The sequence below is a fragment of the Peromyscus californicus genome, unplaced genomic scaffold (genome assembly GCF_007827085.1).
Source record: "Peromyscus californicus insignis strain IS unplaced genomic scaffold, ASM782708v3 Scaffold_6__1_contigs__length_162567912, whole genome shotgun sequence".
In the NCBI taxonomy this organism is placed as follows: Eukaryota; Metazoa; Chordata; class Mammalia; order Rodentia; family Cricetidae; genus Peromyscus; species Peromyscus californicus.
The window spans coordinates 136,763,725-136,782,514 of NW_026294584.1; the positions used below are offsets into that span (position 1 = coordinate 136,763,725).

The 18,790-nt window shown below is 42.6% G+C and overlaps 1 protein-coding gene across 1 annotated transcript in view; it reads left to right on the forward strand.

The window, feature by feature from the left end:
• The window catches only part of LOC128099738 (alpha-2-macroglobulin-like), a 70,839-nt gene extending 52,418 nt beyond the window's left edge, over positions 1-18,421 (forward strand). The window contains exons 36-37 of the mRNA XM_052721559.1: positions 16,389-16,465; positions 18,212-18,421. Of these exons, the coding sequence (XP_052577519.1) occupies positions 16,389-16,465; positions 18,212-18,421 (287 nt within the window). The remainder of the gene's footprint in view (positions 1-16,388; positions 16,466-18,211) is intronic.
• The last annotated feature ends 369 nt before the right edge of the window (positions 18,422-18,790 follow it).

Consider the following 18,790-nt stretch of genomic DNA (forward strand, 5'->3'; position numbering starts at 1 on the left):
GGCCAAGTAGGCACAGAGTCAAACCACACAGACTCTGGGAGAATGTTGAAACAACAAGCTCAGTTTATTCAGGAAGAGGCAAGCCTTATATACCCTCCACCCCACCCTGGGGGAAGGTCTGATGAATATGCATCAGCTGGTGTGACATGGCTGTCTCTCATTGGTCCAGGTCATCTCCAGATCATGTTTCAGCTGCTGTTGCTAAGACCATGAGGCAGACCTGTAGCTAGAGTTTTCCTGCCTGGCCCACAGTCAGGACAAATCTCTCTCACCTGCCAGTCCCACAGCCGTCAGACCCAACCAAGTAAACACAGAGACTTATATTGGTTACAAACTGTATGGCCGTGGCAGGCTTCTTGTTAACTGTTCTTACAGCTTAAATTAATCCATTTCCATTAATCTATACCTTGCCACATGGCTCGTGGCTTACCGGCATCTTCACATGTGGCTTGTCATGGTGGCGGCTGGCAGTGTCTCCCTCACTCAGCCTTCCACTTCCCAGCTCTATTCTCCTCCTTGTCCCACCTATACTTCCTGCCTGGCCACGGGCCAATCAGTGATTTATTTATTGACCAATCAGCAACACATTTGACATACAGACCATCCCACAGCACTTCCCCTTTTCTTTTCTTAAAAAGGAAGGTTTTAACCTTTACACATCTCCAAAGTCAGCTTGGTATATTTGGGAATTTGGGCGTAGCTTCTCTTACTACTTCCTGCTGGAGGGGGGCACTCTATCTTATGGGGACACAAAGAAAATTTTAGGATTAGGAGTAGTCCATGAGGGTGTATCGTCTGAGCCAGTTGCCTTGAAACGGTTCTGGATGTTGGATCATCTGGGCCATGGTGTCATCAGAGACCTTTCAGGGGGTCTTGGCTGGTCAAACCTGATGTATCTTAATCTGGAACAAATCCATAGCCTCTGGCTTTCTGTGGAAACAAAAGCAGAGCCTCCTTTCCAAAGCAACATATCCTTACATCCAAATTTTGAAGTCAAGGTACCTTTAAAATATACATTTTGAGCCGGGCGGTGGTGGCGCACGCCTTTAATCCCAGCACTCGGGAGGCAGAGCCAGGAGGATCTCTGTGAGTTCGAGGCCAGCCTGGTCTCCAAAGTGAGTTCCAGGAAAGGCGCAAAGCTACACAGAGAAACCCTGTCTCGAAAAACCAAAAAAAAAATAAAAAAATAAAAAAAAAATAAAATATACATTTTGGCATAACTCAACAGCTTTTGCAATCAAATGTTTTTCTTTAGTTACGAATATCAAAGAGAACATAATCCAGATTCTCTGTGTGGTAGCCATCTTTACGTGGCTTATTTTTTTATATTAGCTTGAGCCTATTGCTTTAAACTGTAGCATTCTAAGTCTGAAAGGGCGCTGGCGCTGCTGGCTCCACCCACTTTAGCTTCCCAACATGGCGGTGATACGTTTTCCGCCAGCTCTGGGAGCCATCAACTCTCAGAAATAGTGGGTCTGTGCTTCTATCAAAGCAGCGTGTAGCCCAGAAACCTCTTTTTTGTTTTGTTTTGTTTTGTACTAGCAAAGGCTAAATCCACCACACAGCTTAATGTGCCATTTGCAGAGGCCTCATTCCCGCCATACTGCAGGTCGAGCGCACACGCTAGGAACCCACCAGTAGCTCAAACCAGCAGCTGCTGCTCATTTGAGAGAGACAATTAGGAAGCTGTTTTTAGCTCCGTTTTAGAATCTTTTTTCTCAGTTTTTAGGTGGAAACTCTTGCCACCACGTTGGACGCCATTTGTAACTAGAGTTTTCCTGCCTGGCCCACAGTCAGGACAAATCTCTCTCACCTGCCAGTCCCACAGCCGTCAGACCCAACCAAGTAAACACAGAGACTTATATTGGTTACAAACTGTATGGCCGTGGCAGGCTTCTTGCTAACTGTTCTTACAGCTTAAATTAATCCATTTCCATTAATCTATACCTTGCCACATGGCTCGTGGCTTACCGGCATCTTCACATGTGGCTTGTCATGGTGGCGGCTGGCAGTGTCTCCCTCACTCAGCCTTCCACTTCCCAGCTCTATTCTCCTCCTTGTCCCACCTATACTTCCTGCCTGGCCACGGGCCAATCAGTGATTTATTTATTGACCAATCAGCAACACATTTGACATACAGACCATCCCACAGCACAGACCCAGGCTGGCTCTCAGAAAGTATCTTTTTTACTTGTTTGGGCCTTCTGGCCCTCAAGCCTGTTAGGGATGAGTCATCCAACAAGGGGCCTTTTCTCCAGATGCTTAAGCTTGACCCTAATGTTGGGGAGACTCTGGGAAAATTAATACATCATAAGGAATTTTGAAAGACCATCTTACCCTGTCTTGGTAAGGTTCAGCAGTCACTTTTCCTTGTGTCTTGATCGTCCAGAAAGGACAGTGTACATACTGTCAGTAGTCAAGGAAAGGACAGTTCTTTGCCCAGCAAGCCATTTTATACCAAGAAGAAGACAAACTTCCATATGGAGTGTCCTTTAAGTCCAACATTGTCTCGGGATCAGATCAGTGCTGCCAGGAGCAATCTGTCTCATGTCAACAGAATTCTAAGTTATCAAAATATTTACATGCCATATTCTCTATGTCTATGAAGTGTTTGAAGATTACCTATCCATCTGACATATGTTTCTATAAATCTGGACAACCTAACTAATATAACTATAGAAATGACAAGAATGGGTGACTATAGTTCTATAAGTCTTATCCACCAAAATAACTTAAGGACTAAGGCTTCACATTAACAAGGTAAACAGTCTGTAAACAGATGTATCATATAAGGATAATGACCTCAAAATTGTGACAATACACAAAATATCTTAAACAGAGGTAGAAATGTATAGTGTAATATGCAATATGACAATAATATCCTTAATATGTATCAATATACAAAATATCATAAACAGAGGTAGAACATATATACAGTATGATAAATATAATACTACACTTGTATCAATATACAAAATATTTCAAACAGAAGTAGGAATGTGTGTACAATACAACAAATATAGTTTTGTATTTGTATCAATATACAAATTATCTTAAATAGGAATATAAGAATGGTTTAAATTTGTATCAATATACAAGAATCCATATCTGTGCAAATTATCTAAGGCTGATTTTTTACTGAATTAGTTTACTAGTAAATACAATAATCTACCTTAATATCCTATACCTATCCATTCTCCTTTTTCTTTTCTAAAGAAGAATACTGAGTCCAAATTTTATTGTTCCACCCCCAACCCTATAATCATCCATCCATAACCCTGAGAAAAATGAAACCTTTGGGAGAGAGGGGTTGTTTTCTTAGAATTGCTTCCTTCTGTTTAGGGGGGTGAGAGTATCTCTGTGGGGTCCTGTAAGAAAGCTTAGATAGTTAGGTCTCAATAGGGCTAGCCATAGAGTCTGCAGCCAGTATCAGTAATGGATAAGATTGTCTGAGATTCTGGCTAGAAGTGTAGTATGATGGACCATCTCATCTTAGAACTGTCCTGAAGAGTTTTGGGTCCAAAACTGATCATTGAGTAATGTTCTTAGCTACCATGACATCTTTCTGGACAGAGTACAGTCATTGTTGTGGGGGCCCATCTTCCTTTTGGAGACTTCAGAGATTACTATTGGGAAGATTTATTTTCACTGTGGAAAACTTTGATAATATCAAAATGGAAAGTTTGGATTTAAAGATGATATGTAAGGAAAGATTCTGAGAAATCAAGAATAAGCATGGAGAGAAATAGAATCTTGATAACAATGGTCCTTAGATTATTGGTTTTCTTCTATCTCACACCAGTTGGCTCTTCCAATATGAGACAGAAGAATCTCTTGATTTTTTTCTTCTAACAATATGCTTGTGTTTAGAGGAGAGAGCCACATTCCAATTCTAAAGTCAGCTTGATTTATAATTGAATCAGGACAACTATTCTAGAGTTAAAGAGATATTGATGTTAGGCAGTGGGATATTACCCTATAGAGTATATTGGTACCAATAGGTTCTTCCCTTCTGCTGTAGACATCTGAGTGTCTAACACCTTATGATTTCTGGAAGATGGGTATTTTTATTATCCTGTAAAGACAAAAAACAGAACCTTTCCCCAACTCTTGTTTGTTGAGTTTTTTCTTAATACTTGTAGAGTAGTCACATTGGTGGATGAGCTATTACTTCTCTTCATCAAGGGTTTTTTCATGTTCTAAGCGAATTTTTATTAATTTTGTTGGTATCCATAGCTTTTCTTCTGCAGAAACAAAAGCAAAACCCTTTCCCCAATGTAGGATGTATCCTGGTTTCCATTCTGAGGTCAACACATCTTTGAAGTAAACCAGTTGGTTCAGCTCAGTAGCTTGTTCTGTTTTTCAGTGTCTCTCCGCAGCTGTTGTTCCTTTCTCATCAGCATTGAGAAAATTCAAGGTTAATAAAGCATTATGTAATCTCTTTCAAGGAGTCATTGTTCCCTGTAGATAGAGTTTTCCTGCCTGGCCCACAGTCAGGACAAATCTCTCTCACCTGCCAGTCCCACAGCCGCTCAGACCCAACCAAGTAAACACAGAGACTTATATTGGTTACAAACTGTATGGCTGTGGCAGGCTTCTTGCTAACTGCTCCTACAGCTCAAATTAATCCATCTCTATAAATCTATATACCTTGCCACATGGCTTGTGGCTTACCGGCATCTTCACATGCTGTTTATCATCATGGCGGCTGGCAGTGTCTCTGACTCAGCCTTCCACTTCCCAGCTTTATTCTCCTCCTTGTCCCGCCTACACTTCCTGCCTAGCCAATGGCCAATCAGTGTTTTATTTATTGACTAATCAGCAACACATTTGCCATACAGAACATCCCACAGCAGTTACCTATTGTTGTTTATTTAGCATATCCTTTAAAGTTCGATTCAATCTTTCTATGACTGCTTGGCCTGTGGGATTGTGTGGTATAACTTTTACATTCTTTATATTGTAATAAGCAAAAAACTGACTAATTTTATTTGAGATATATGCTGGAACATTGTCAGTCTTAATTTGTACAGATATTCCCATGATGGCCATAACTTCTAATAGATGTGTAACCACAGAGTCAGCCTTTTCAGAACTCATAGGAGTTACCGATTGAAATCCTGAATAGGTGTCAATGGTATGGTGTACATATTTTAATCTTCTGAATTCTGTGAAATGAAACACATTCATCTTCCAAATATCATTTCTACATATACCTTTTGGTTTGGGGGTCTGTGAAAGGCCCCCTGAGGCATTTCCTGCTGATAAAGGGTTGCCTTGTGTATCTCTTGTTGATCTACATTCATTGTTCCAATGTCAGCTTTTGTCACATCTTCTGCATAATCCAGAAGGTTGGGGTCTCCCATTTGGGTTATTCTAGAAGGAGTATTGCTTCTAGGAGCACCTTGTATACAATTTCTTCTCATATGACCTGGTGTATCACAGTTAAAACACTTGGTACCTTGAGGCCTCCTTCTTCCTCTGAAAATTGCCTCTTCTATCCAAGCCTCATTACCATAGTTAAGAGACTCAACACCATTTGTATATTGAATCCATTCCTCCAATGGTGTGTACCTGACCTTTAAGGGTGTAAATACTCTTTTGCATCCTTTATTAGCATTATCAAAAGCCAAAGATTGAGTTAATACTTGTCTTTTGTTTTGTTTTGTTTTGTTTTTCAAAACAGGGTTTCCTCTGTGTGACAGTCCTAGCTGTCCTGGAACTCACTTTATAGAGCAGGGTGGCCTTGAACTCACAGAGATCTGCCTGCCTCTGACTCCTGAGTGCTGGGATTAAAGCGTATGCCACAATACCTGGCTAATACTTATCTTAACTATGGGTCTGACGCTGCTTTATTATAGCCATGGTCAGCCTTTGCATAAAATGAATAAAAGGCTCTTCTGGTTCTTGGAAAATTTTTGAATATAGCTCAGTTGATTTCCCTGGTTCTGGAAACTTTTTCCAAGCATTTAAAGCTTCTGTACAACATAGGGAGATTGTATGCTCATCAAAAGTAGCTTGTACATTTCTATCAGTGCAACATCCCCCACCAAGAATTTGATCTTGGGAGATCACAAAACCTCTGATCTTATCCTGCTGTTCCAGGCTTCTAGCTTCCCCTCTCAACCAGCTTTTCCATTATAACTGCTGGCTATATTCTAGAACATCTGGGATTAACTGATTCCAGTCATCTGGTATGATTCTATTTGTGAAAGACCACTTATTTAACATCTGTTTTACATATGTTGAGTGTATACCATAGGTGAACACCACTTCCTTAATGGGTTTTTTTTTAAAATCTCTCATATGAATAGGTTGCAAAATATATTCTACATATGGCTCAGGATGTCTATCATCTGCTGACTTTTCACAGATGGTGACAGGATAAGCCATTGTATGAGAGCTATCTGGAGATGTTATGACTTGTATGGCCTTGCCCTTCTGTTTATTAGTTTCTTGTCATCTTTACTGAGAGATTCTTCCAGAGCTTGCAGTTGAGTAACTATGGTCTGTTGCAGTGTCTGAACCTCCTCTGTTGTAAAGGATTCCAGAGATTTCATGAATCATGCAACTTTTTATGTTCTTCTGAAACATATGATTCAACAGACCTTATTTTATCAATTAGTGATAATATTTCCTCCTAATAGTGTTAATATTGCTCTGAAAAGTTATTGTTTTATCCATTAAGTATTCATAGTTATTATCAATAGAATTAAATCTGGTTGTACAGTTATTATTAATGAACTGAAGTTCCTGTGATAAGTTAGCAGATTCCAAAGAAAGAATCTATTTAAATCCTCATTGCTACTCCACAAAGCCTGAAATTCTTGTGGTAAGTTAGCATGTTCCAAAGAAAGAATCCTTCTGTTTAAATCCTCATTGCTACTCTGTGAAGCCTGAAGTTCTTGTGGTAAGTTAGCAGATTCCAGAGAAAGAATTATTTTACTTAAGTCTTCATTCCTACCTTGTAAGTCCTGTATCAGTCCCATTAATGCCTCATTTTTGCTATTAATATTGAGCCAATTTTTTAAAGATGTGATGTGAATTATTATGCTAATTGCCATAGCAGTGAATATTATATATGTCCCAAGAAGGTTGTATATGTCCTATAAAAATCCATTTCATCATACAAGCAAAAAAAATTTTAAAACCCTGAAATGTAATATTTTCTGCCATTTTTAAAGAGATATTCAAAATTTGTAAAGAAAATTTTATTAATTTATTGTTTTACTAATAAGTTTAAAGTGTAAAATTGTCAAGTAATTTAACTCAGATAAAATCCTCAAAGATTGTCCTACAAGTCCAGATATTCCAGATGTATAATTGACCAGGTACTGTGAACAGCTGGTTCATCCAGTGATTTGTGGATGTGGTATCATTGCCAGTAGATGTCGCAGGTGTAGCACCAAACAGGTCTGGTGCAAGCTGACTCAGGTCCCTGAATGGCTCCTGTGAATTAAGCACTCACCCAGGCAACCTCTGAACACTAGGCAAGGTTGCTGGAACCACAACAGATTGTATACAACAATGAGGCAATACACCAGTGATCTGGAAGCACTCAGGCATGGTCACACACCTGGCAGGAGCTGTCTGGTTGGCTGATGCTATAGGGCTGGTGACAATGGTCACAGGTGGGGGCGTGGCAATGGGACTGAACTCAGCCTGAGTGGTGGAAGCCAGCAGGCAGGCAGGTGCGCTCTTGAGGGTGGCAGCCCAGGGTGTTCTGGAATTGGCAGCAGCTACACTGAACAATTTTAAAAGTAAAGCAACAGTCTGCTGGTAATCTCTAACCAGGCAAGGGACTATGACCCAATCTAGCTGCTAAAAGCACAGAACTAGAAAGGTGCCTAGTACAGGCACCTTTCTCTGGTGCTCTACCTATTGAAGAACACACATGCTTCTGGCAGTGGTTACAAGAACCGATGCCTTGTGAGTCACCTGGCCAGAGAGTGATTGACTCACATGCCACATGAGCTGCCTGGTCTACAGGCACCCTGTCGGGCTGCTGTATGCAGCTGGTCACCAGAGCAGGGGTCAGGTCATTCCTGGGGGTTTTGAGCTGTGTGGGCTCTGCAGGGCGGAGAAACTCACCAGCAGCTGCCCGAGTGACTTAGGGTTAGGTCACTCAAGTAGCCCCAGTGGGGACTCGTGGGGCTCAGATCCATGTGCTTGGGACAGAGTGGCTCAGGAGTGCTAGCAAGGCTGACCTGCAGTGAGCACACAAGCCCCTGAGCCAACCTGCTGCCACTGTCGCGGAGGCTGTGGGCAGGAGCTACAGGGAGTGTAGGGTCTTTTTGTCACATGGGTGCCACTTATTATGATCAATCCATGTAAGTCTATTAAATGGGCAATAGAATTTATGAAGATATAAATTGAGGAAATACACTCACGAATACAGAATGGAGTAGACAGCTGAAGTTGTCCTCTGATCTAACTGGGAGTGAATCCACCTCATAAGCAGGAGCAGGGAGAAGGGGAATGTGACCCTTCTCCAACTCCTTATAAGAGGTCTTGTACAATGGCAGGAAGCACTGCCTCCTTTGGACTGTATAGTCCAAGGTCATGGGCAAAGCAAATGCCACTACAGGAATAGATTGTGAAGGTGGATCCCAGAGTTCATTTGTTCAGTTTGGAGATGAACAGAGAAGCTTTTAGCAAGAGTGAATAGACAGAAAGGCCAGCTGTAAACAATGTTGTCTAGAGTTTTGGAGAGGTAAGGGACAGAGGTAAAGATCGATTTTAGAGAATGTCCCAAGACCTCAGGGCTTAACTTTGTTTTTCAGAAGTGTAAAGATGGAAAGATCTACATAGATCTGAGAGGCAGAGGGCCAGGGTTGAAAGGAGAGCATTTTTGAGTTTAAAGAATTATTTGTTAGTGGGAAGAAGAAGCTCATGGGAAGATCTAGAAGCAGCTTGGTATAGAGAATGTACTAGAAGTGAGTATATAGGGATCCATGAGCAGAGGAAATTGGCCATCCCCAAAAGGAAAGTAGTTTGGTTTTTGTTGAGGGCAGAGATAAGGAGCAGAGATGGGCAAGGTAGTCTAAAATGAGGTGTTTATGGGTTGAGGTGAGAGAGAATCCAAGATAGATGACTTGGGGAGAAAAGAGTTGAGCTTTGGAAGGTGAGACCCAGTAACCTCTGGAGCTGAGGAAGTTGAGGAGTGAGGTGGTGTTAGGTTGGCTATCAGAGAGGTGAGCACTGCCAAGGAGAAGGTCATCTACATACTGAAGCAGGCAGGAAGGAAAAGGGGGAGGGCAGGCTAGGTCTGTAGTAAGTGCCTTGCTGAAAAGGTGGGGGCTGTTTTTGAATCCCCAAGGAAGGACATTCCAGGTCAGTTGTTAGAGTTGCCGAGTATTGGGGTCTGTACAAGTGAAGGAAAAAAGATCTTGAGAGTGAGCATCTGGGGTATTGATGAAAAACCATCTTTAAGGTCTAGGACTGCGACATGAGTAGTGTTGTTAGGGATAGTGTATAGAATAGTGTAATGGTTGGGGACCACAAGGTGGAAAGGGACAACAGCAGCATTTATGGGGTGAAGGTCTTGTACTAGGCAGAAGGTTTGGTAGGTTTTTTGTTTGGTTGGTTTTGTTTTGGGGGGGTTTTTTTGTTCTTTTTTTTTTTTTTTGGACTGCCAATATGGGAGTGATGTAGGGTGAAGAGGTGATGCATAGAAACTGTTTGAATGCAAGGGACTGGATGATGTATTTGAGGCCTCTGAGACTGGCTATGGGCAGGGAGTGCTGGAGTCTGAGGACGTAGGCAGAAGGGTCTTTGAGTGTAATAAAAAGGGGATTATGATGTGCAGCAGTGGAAGGAGAGGTAGTATCCCGTACAGTGGGATTGACTAAGGAAAGGGACAGAGGATAATTGGGGTTTGGGGATCTTGGAAAGTGAGAGAGTGTACAAACAGAGGCCAAAGAAAGGAGGAGGAGGGATGCAGAGGCGTGGGAAAGAGAGGTGTCTTGGGAGGTGTTTTTGGGGTAGAAGGCAAATTTTATGCCAATTTTGGAGAGGATATTTCCTTCTAGTAAGGGAATAGGGCATGAGGGGATGAGGAGAAAGGCGTGAGAAAAGAAGAAGCCTTTGAAGGAGCAAGTTAATGGTGGAGTTTACAGGAGTCTGGAGGAAGGAGAGGGGCGAGTGAGACCCCAGAATTCTCTCAGGACTGAAGAAGTGGCCCTGATATCTAGGAAGAATGTGATAAGGCAACCTGACACACGAAGTGAGAAGTGAGGCCCTAGGCTGCTGGAGAGTGATTGGTGTGAGTTTAGTCAGGTCGGTCAATGTCATCAGAGATCTGAGGAGGATAAATTATAGTGGGAGACTTTTTCATTACCTAGATGATTGGCCGGGTCTCCCATGGTTTCAAAGGCTGGGCTGTGGTGGTAGGTCTTCAGCTGTCATACTGGACAGCATTTTCTCTTCAGCTGTCACACGGAGCAGCTTTGGCCTTTGAATGTCAGACCCAGGTCTGAGAGATTTTTCCTGTAGAGGAACTTGGGAAAACTGACCTTGCCTTGGCCAGGCAAAGTGGGGGAAATAAACCCAAAAGTGTCCACAGTTTGAGCAAAGCTTTGGCAGCAGGCAAGGCATGGAACATTTTCCCCAGCGGTTAGCTTTACCACAATCCAGGTGGAGTCATCATGCCCCATCTATCTTCTTTGTAGAACTTGGGATTTCCAGTAGGAAATTGTATGTCTATTATGGGAAGCACTTTTATTAAACATTTTAAATGCCATATCCAGCCTATCTCTGAAGAGTTGGAGGACTATCTATCTATTAGGTATACCTGATTTTAGGCTTAATCTTGAAAACATACAGGAGATTAAATAAAGCTTGTCATTAAATAAGTTAAATAACAGTTTATAAGTTAGTAGCTAAAAGATGTCTGAGTTCAAAGTGGAGATAAGAAACTTTGGAAGTATAGAATAGAACAAGATATAAGAGACTTAAGGATCATTGTTTATATAAGCTGCAGGAAGAGCTCTGCCAGAGGAACAGACAGAACAGGTAGTTCTAAGGGGAAAGAGACAACTTTTGGAGGGAGCTGAGAACAGAAGCTGTGGGACTTTGGGCAGGACCTGAGCGACAAGAGAACAGAGTCACACGGTATCATAGAAGCCAAAAAAGGGTGTATAAAGGTGGCAGGAGCAAGGAAAAGGGTCCCAGGCTGCCTCAGGCAGGGCTTCAGCTCCTGGGGAGAAGGAAAGGGGTGAAGGTGGGAAGTGGAGGGAGGTAGAAGATGGCAAAGGGCAGCCTGGTAAGCAGTCGTGTTGGCCTGATTGTTTACCTGGGTGACAGTGGATGGACTGGGTTGATCTTGGAAGGTAAAAGGGAAGCCTGAAGCAGGTTAAGAATAAAGCAGGTTAAAGCTTAGGGCCCTGGGAGCCATATGCATTCAATCCCTCCCTGCCCCACCATATTTTTAACTTATATCTAATTGGTTTTACATGAGTTTCTTTTCTTTTCTTTCTCCATCTGTCAATCTTCAAAATATACGTGGAGTGACAAGGTGAAAGCTTTGCTGGGAATCTCCTAGAGGACAATTTTATGATCTTCCTTCAATTTAAACAGCTGTGTCTCTATGCAGGGCAGAGAGACAGATCAGGCCAGTGATTTGGAAGAAAAACCATGTAACAGAATGAACAGCGTGTAGGACAAACAAAGATCTAAGTTCAGTTGGGGACAAAAAAGCAGAGAAACAGAGAGAAAAAGCAGTTCCCTTTCCACCCTTCACCTCTGGTAGCTTCATCTTGATTTCACTATTACCAATAAATCAATAAATTGATTTCCAGAGTTTAATAATGGTGCAAACCAAGTCACTTGTCGAAGGGCCAGGACAGCATTACTCCATCTCCCATAGCCACAGAAACAATTTTTTTTGTGTGTATAGTACTCTGGAATGACAAGACTTTCTCAATAATACTAAACCCATCAACCACTGTCTTTTGCGATCTAGGGTTTCTGATGAAAAATCAAATGAGGATCTAATGGGATAGTCGGGATGAAGCTTCTTCCTCCAAGGCCCGAGATGTTCCTCACAGATGCCCGGAGGTGCCTCAGAAACAGAGCATTACAGTATGACAGTGTCAGTGAGGGACCACATACTTTAAACCCATCGGTCTAAGTTTAAAGCAAAAGGAATTGAACACCGTGAGTTCGGAGAAGATGAGGTCTGTAAAAGCCAAGTCACAATGCCTTCAAGGAATTCTTCATAACTTCTCAACTAATAAAAGCCAGTGTCCATAACGTGGGGGAAGAACAAAGCTTCCTGTAAGCATTGCGGCTCTGATCTGGAGGTATCCTGGCAATCGGGAGCCAAGGAATACCACAAAGTCACTGTCAGCCTAACAGCTTACAGCTCTGCTCCTGGGAAAGGTTTCCCCAATGCATGTGTAACAACTCTGCTCTCACAGGGGAGGGGTTCCCCAGCGAAGTTGTTACAGCTCTGCCCTGTTCTGCTCCTGAGGAGTGTTACAGCTCTGTTCATGTCTCCTGGAGTATAACAACTCTGTTTGACTAGGGGAAAGTTTCCCCAGGGGAAGTGTTACAGTTCTGCTCCACTCCCGCTCAGGTGAAAGTTGTTACAGCTGGGCTCCATTCTGCTCAGGCAAAAGTGTCACACTGCACACCAAACCTCACTCAAGAGATTTATTGGGAAGGAAGTATCCAGGAGGGTGACTGCCTTTAGGGTTAGAAGAGCAGCAAACTAAACAGGGTACAGAGCTTCTGTGGAGCTTTTTTTCGGGGGGGGGGAGGATTTCCAGGGTGGTTTGGGATTGGTGGAATTTTGTGATATGGTTCTGGGGCAAGCTCAGGGATTGGTGGGATTTCAAGCCCTGGTCCTGGGGTCAAGTCAAGGTCAGGGTGTTTTTGTTGGCCCAGGTCTTAGGTCTTGGGTCTAGTCAGGGGTAGGGCATTTTCCCCTTGGCCCTATCCACTCTACACTTCCTAAGTCTATCATTATCTTTGTCATTGTTGACCATTAATGTTAAAAGGTCTTTTTCATGGGTTGAATGTGATATGTCCTGAGCTGTCTCATGTATTTGAACTCTTTGTCCTTTTAGGGAGCACTGTTTGAGAAGTTAGGGAACCCTTGGATGTGTAGCCTGGCTGGAGAGAGTGGGTCTTTAGGAGACCTGGGAGACTGTCATTGTAATGAAACCACTGCCTCACACCCTGCTGCCAGTGCCAGAAGCTGAGCCTTCCACCATGTTGTGCCTAATCCTCTGAAAGCCTGAGCTAAAATGATGTCTACCTCTCTTAAGTTGTTTTATGGCATAAATTTGGGAGAAGCCTTGAAACGAACTAGAGAATGATGATGGGGTTTGGTGAGCTGTGATTGGTCCATGGCTCTCATGACCTCACAAGCTGCCATTGTGAGGAGTGATAGTAGTCCAACCACATAAGGTACCAGCTGGACCTGGGTCTTGTCCAGACACTGCAGAGAGGATGTTGGTTGGTTGCAGGGCAGTTGGACTCAGACTTTGCTTTTGAGAAGATTTTATTTTTTATTGTCCATCTTAGGAAGTGATATCTGTGGTCCCCACTGACCTGAACATAATGAATTTGCTTTCTAGTGAATTGGTTTTTGTGCCTAGATTTCGATTTGGTTTATTGTCTTGGATTTAGTTTGTGCATTTGCTTTAGTTTTTTTTTTATCACCCATTTTTCTATTGTATCCATCCATTTATTTTGACATTTTGTACATTCGTTTATTTAAAGCTTTTATTAGTATACATTAGCTGTAAAAATTAAGGAATTCAATTATAACTTGCACTTGAATCATAACCACTGGCTCGTTACTTTCCCTGTGGTTATAAATTTCCCTATCATGTTGGGAGCCTTCCCTTGCCACCATGCCACTCAGGAGACAAAGCATCCTCTGGGGGACCTTGAGGGACATCCCATTTCCTCACCACATCCCTGTGTTATGAACAAGCTACCATCTTTTTGATGCCCATAAGTATGAGTTTAAGAAAAAGGAATTGACCATCATGACTGTAGAGATGAGGTCTGTGTAGTCAGAATCACTGGAGAATTTGAGGGTCTGAGTGAAAAGGATCTTGAAGAAGCCTGAGTGTTCACTGTCTAACCATGTCTCTAATCCAGGTCACCATAAAGCAGAGTCCATTCTTATTGTTACTCTTATTAAAAGTCAAAATGTCCTCCTTAAGCTTGGAATGTGAGAAGTTTCTCACCATCTCATGTCTCTGAATTCTTGGTCTCTAGCAGGGATTGCTGTTTGGGGAGGTTATGAAACCCCAGGGTGGTGAAACCCAACAGGAGGGACTGGGCTATTAGAGGCAATGAGACCTGCCAAAGTCATGTAAGCAGCTGCTTCAGCCCTGTGGGAGCCCGTTTTCAAGTTCCTCGAGGCTGTACCCAGCAAGTTCGCATAGAGGATGATTAGGACCACGGGCCTAAGTGCAGGTGTCTGAGATGGTCTGCACTTGGCTGTGCTGGGGGGAGGTCTTTTGCTCCAACCCTTGTTGTCTCTATAAATACCCTGGGGCAGAGACAGCCAGGGCCCGTTGGGATAGGTTCCAGGCCCTCGAGGCTATCCTTTATTTTCTATCTGTTTATCTCCCAATCTAAATCCTTCTATCTAATATTTCCTGCTGCTCGCACTCAAGAAAACTCTGGGGAACTGTGGGGTTGGTGGGTAAATGCCCACACAGCCCCATGTTCCCAAATACCCAGCCATGCCTTTGCTATCCATTGAGAGCCTGAGCCTAAGTAAAACCTATGTACTGTATGCTGCTGCTTCTCAGGGATTTGGTCATGGCCATGGGAAAAGTAATGGGGTGCTTGGACACAAAAAGTGAAAACATTCTTTCTTGGTTGTGAAGAGCTGTAATTGGTTCATTTCTTGCCATGACCTCATTGGAGCCATTGTGAGTAGTTGCAGAGACCCCACCCACCTATTTAAGGTACCGGCTGGGGCTGGGGCTTGGGCTTGTCCTCATGCTGTAGCTGTAGAGAAGCTGTTGCTTGGTTGGCTGAGGAGAGGTTGGACTCAGACATTGGTTTCTGTAGACTTTGATATTATTGACCTCTTGGAAACAGACATTGCTGATCTGATATGTGAAAAGTGAGTTTGTATCCTGGTTTGCTGGGTTTAATTTATATCTAATTGGTTTTTAATGAGTGTTTCTTTTCTTTCTTTTTTTGCACCCATAAATCTACTTCTTAAATAAGCATGATTCTTTGCCAGTTTTAAATTTAATTTTTCTGATTTTAAGTGCTTTGTTAGTATGAGTAAGAGGTAGAAAATAAGGAATTTCATCATGGTGTATACTTTGGATACACCCCTTGTACTATGATATTTACTAAGCTTTGTTGGGCTTAGAAATTCACCTATCCTGTTAACTATCTTCCAGACTTGCCATTGTAACAGGGCCCCAGACTTTAACACAATTGACTCCATGATGGAAGTACCACTCAGGCTGTAAACTCAGCACACAGACAACACCACCTGCCAAAATAAAACAAAGGCCTAATCCATCAAAGTCCATAGTTATGGGATGTTTCAAAATGTACTAACCTTGCTTTTTGGTTTCTATCCATTCCGCTTCTGGTTAACTGTTCTTGTCAGCTGAAGTATGTCAATCCAGAACATGGTTTTTGTGTTGAAAAGCTCACCCTGAGAAAGGTTAAAGGCTACAATGGGATCCCAAACCCCCAGTGTAGTTGCCAGCCAGCTAATAAAGATTTTCTATTGGCTTAACCCCATGTCCGAGCAGCCTTCCCTGGTGTACCCCACAGCACCATGCCCCATCCCTGAAAAAACAAAAACATGTCCACTGGACTCCAGCCTTGGTCCTGATAAACTTGGTCCTGATAAACTTGGGCTTTCCTAATCTCTTGGACCTTGACATTGGCAGTTTTCCTCTTTGTTGGTTTGGTTTTTGTGTTACTTTTCCTTTCAATTCATGCAATCAATGCTTTTGCTTGAAGTATTGATTTCTGCTTATGTATTCAGTTTTCTAAACTGGTCCTTTTCTCGACAATTTTTGCTTGCCATGTTTTGGAATCATATTCCTTATTTGAACCCTTAACTGTGCAAAGTAAAGAATTTCCCTGGGACACTTCTACACTTGTACACAGTGAACTTGGATCATTACCATCTGCTTGGTTACATGTCAGCAGCCCCTAGCATGTGCCTAAAAGTCCTTCCTTCTTATTAAGGTTCCAACTACACATCCACAGCTCTAGTTAAGCTCGCCTTATCTCCAGAACTGGCGTGTGACAGACAACCAACCCTAGGTCCATTTAATTTTTAGAAAATGACATATTTCATTCTCTGTGGCTGAACGTGGGCCTCTTCCCTTGACCTCCTTATATGGTTGTTGTTAACCACTTTTTGTGGGGTATTATGCTAGGATTCCATGATGAACCTACTGTGAATATGAAGTACCCATCTCCATCATATGTTGTTGAACTTTGTCTGAACTATGAGGTAATCTTATTACAGATGTACACTCGAATGTTCAAGGGTATTGAGGGGTGTGTGTGTGTGTGTGTGTGTGTGTGTGTGTGTGTGTGTGTGTGTGTTATGGTTCCAACATCAGGGTAATACTGGCTTTTTAGATTAAATTTAGAATAATCTTTCCTTGTCTCTTTGGTGAAGCAGTGTGGTGGTTTGAAAGAAAATGGCCCCCAAAGAGAGTGGTACTATCGGGAGGTATGGCTTTGTTGGAGTGAGTATATTACTTTTGAGGCAGGCTTTGAGGTTCCCTATGCTGAGGATACTGCCCAGTGTCTCCGTTGACTTCCTTTTCCCTGCAAGATATAGCACTCTCAGTTCCAACACCATGTCTGCCTGTACATTGCCATGCTCCCCATCATAATGATAATGGACTGAACCTCTGAAACTGTAAGCAAGATACCCCAATTAAATGTTTTCCTTTATAAGAGTTGTTGTGGTCATGGTGTCTCTTCACAGTAATAAAATGCCTAACTAAGACAGTAGTTGGTACCAGGAATGAGGTATTACTGTGATAGATCTGACCACGTGGTTATTTGGAAGAATTTGGACTTTAGTACTTTGGGTTTAGATAGCCATGGGATGCTTTAAGCACTGCTTAATGGGCCATACTAGTAGGAACATGGGAGACAGAGGTGCTGAGTGTGATTTGATAAACTGTGGGGGGCTGGCTCAAGAGGTTACAGAGGAGAAAAATTTTAGTATGTTGCCTAAAGATCATTCTTGTGCTGTTTTGGGGAAGAAAGTGGCTGCTTTTTGTCCTTGTCCAAAGGATCTGCCTGAGGATAAAGTGAAGAATTTCGGATTAATTCCATTGGCAGAAGAAATCTAAAAACAACCTAGTATTGTTGTTTGTATTGTTGAGTGGATATTAGTGGTCACTCTAATGAAGATTTATAATGAAAAGGATTGAAGGTGTGCCCTGCCACACCCTGCTCCAAGCTTTTCTTTAGTTTCTTTCCACAAGTAAGAAACTTAGCTGGGTGGGATCTTGCCCTGAAGTCACCAGACTCTTTATTTCATTTCTTAATCTGTTTATCTCCTTGAATACAGGATTTAGCTCCATTCCACTTCCTGGTGCTCTTCTCATCAAAATTCACACTTTGTAATTTCCTCTGATCAGCTTGCTTGAGATATCTACGCTTTTCCTAACATGGAAACCGCTCACCATGAACTTGTCTCCCAGACCTGCTCTTGCTTTTTTACTTCTACCACCTTGTGGTGGTTCCATTCCCCACCTTTAAGGTGGAGGACGTGGATTAGGAATTTCCATGCATGGACCTCTAAGAGTCAAGTTTACCACCAGCATGCAGAGTTCCAGGTGATCCATCTCCACCATTGTGGATGCCGTGTGTTCTTTGAGCCACATGCCAATAGAGACAGTGCTGACTTGAGGAACAAATAACTTAATGATGTCCTGGCCAAAAAAAAAAAATGATGTCTTCTATTGGAAAAAAAAGTGTTGATTACATCCTTGGGGGAATAGAGCATCTTCAAAAGATCCTTTCAATCAAGAGCCTGGAATGTCTCCTAACTCTCCCTCCCTTTCCCTTAAGCAAGAGATGGATTCAGTCTGCCCTGCCCACACTCATTGCATCTGAGGACAACAAAGAGCAGGAGATAAATAAGGAAAACAGTAACAAGGGCTTCTGTAGGTCCAGCTCACCTGGTTTAGACATCACACTGGATATCGGTTTGCTTTGCAATTCTTCCCCACAGGGGAACCTTGTGAATGCTTGCATCAACCATTCTGAGGAAACAGAGAATACTGTCTCATTTGGTGACACATCTGAGGACTTCCTGTCCTACCTGGAGGACACCACATCTGATTCCAGCTCAAAACTATGGGATGATAGTGTGGAGGCTGCGATGGAGGATGTATTGTGGTTCCTGGAGGATACCAACTGCAATGAGACCCCAGGACCGTAGGATGATGCTGAAATTACTGACCGCATCAACATTAGAGATGTGAGTGAAACTGACCTATAGTTCAGTGAGAGAACATGTAATATTATATATCATTGGAACCTCCCCAGGATGGGAACAGTGAATATGAAAATATCAAAGGCATAATCCTTGAGGATCCACCACCTACATCTGGCAAGGATCAGCCCCGGGAGGCACCCATAGCCTCCACCAATAACAGAAGAGGCTGGAAAGGGGTGAGGAGGCAGATTAACCTGTTTCAAAGCTCATGCTGTTGCCTCCCCACCCCAAAGAAAGGAGACATAACCTCAAGGGACAATGAGGCATGGAAAATGGAGTCCTAAGGGAAAATGAGTCGGAATGGCAACCAAC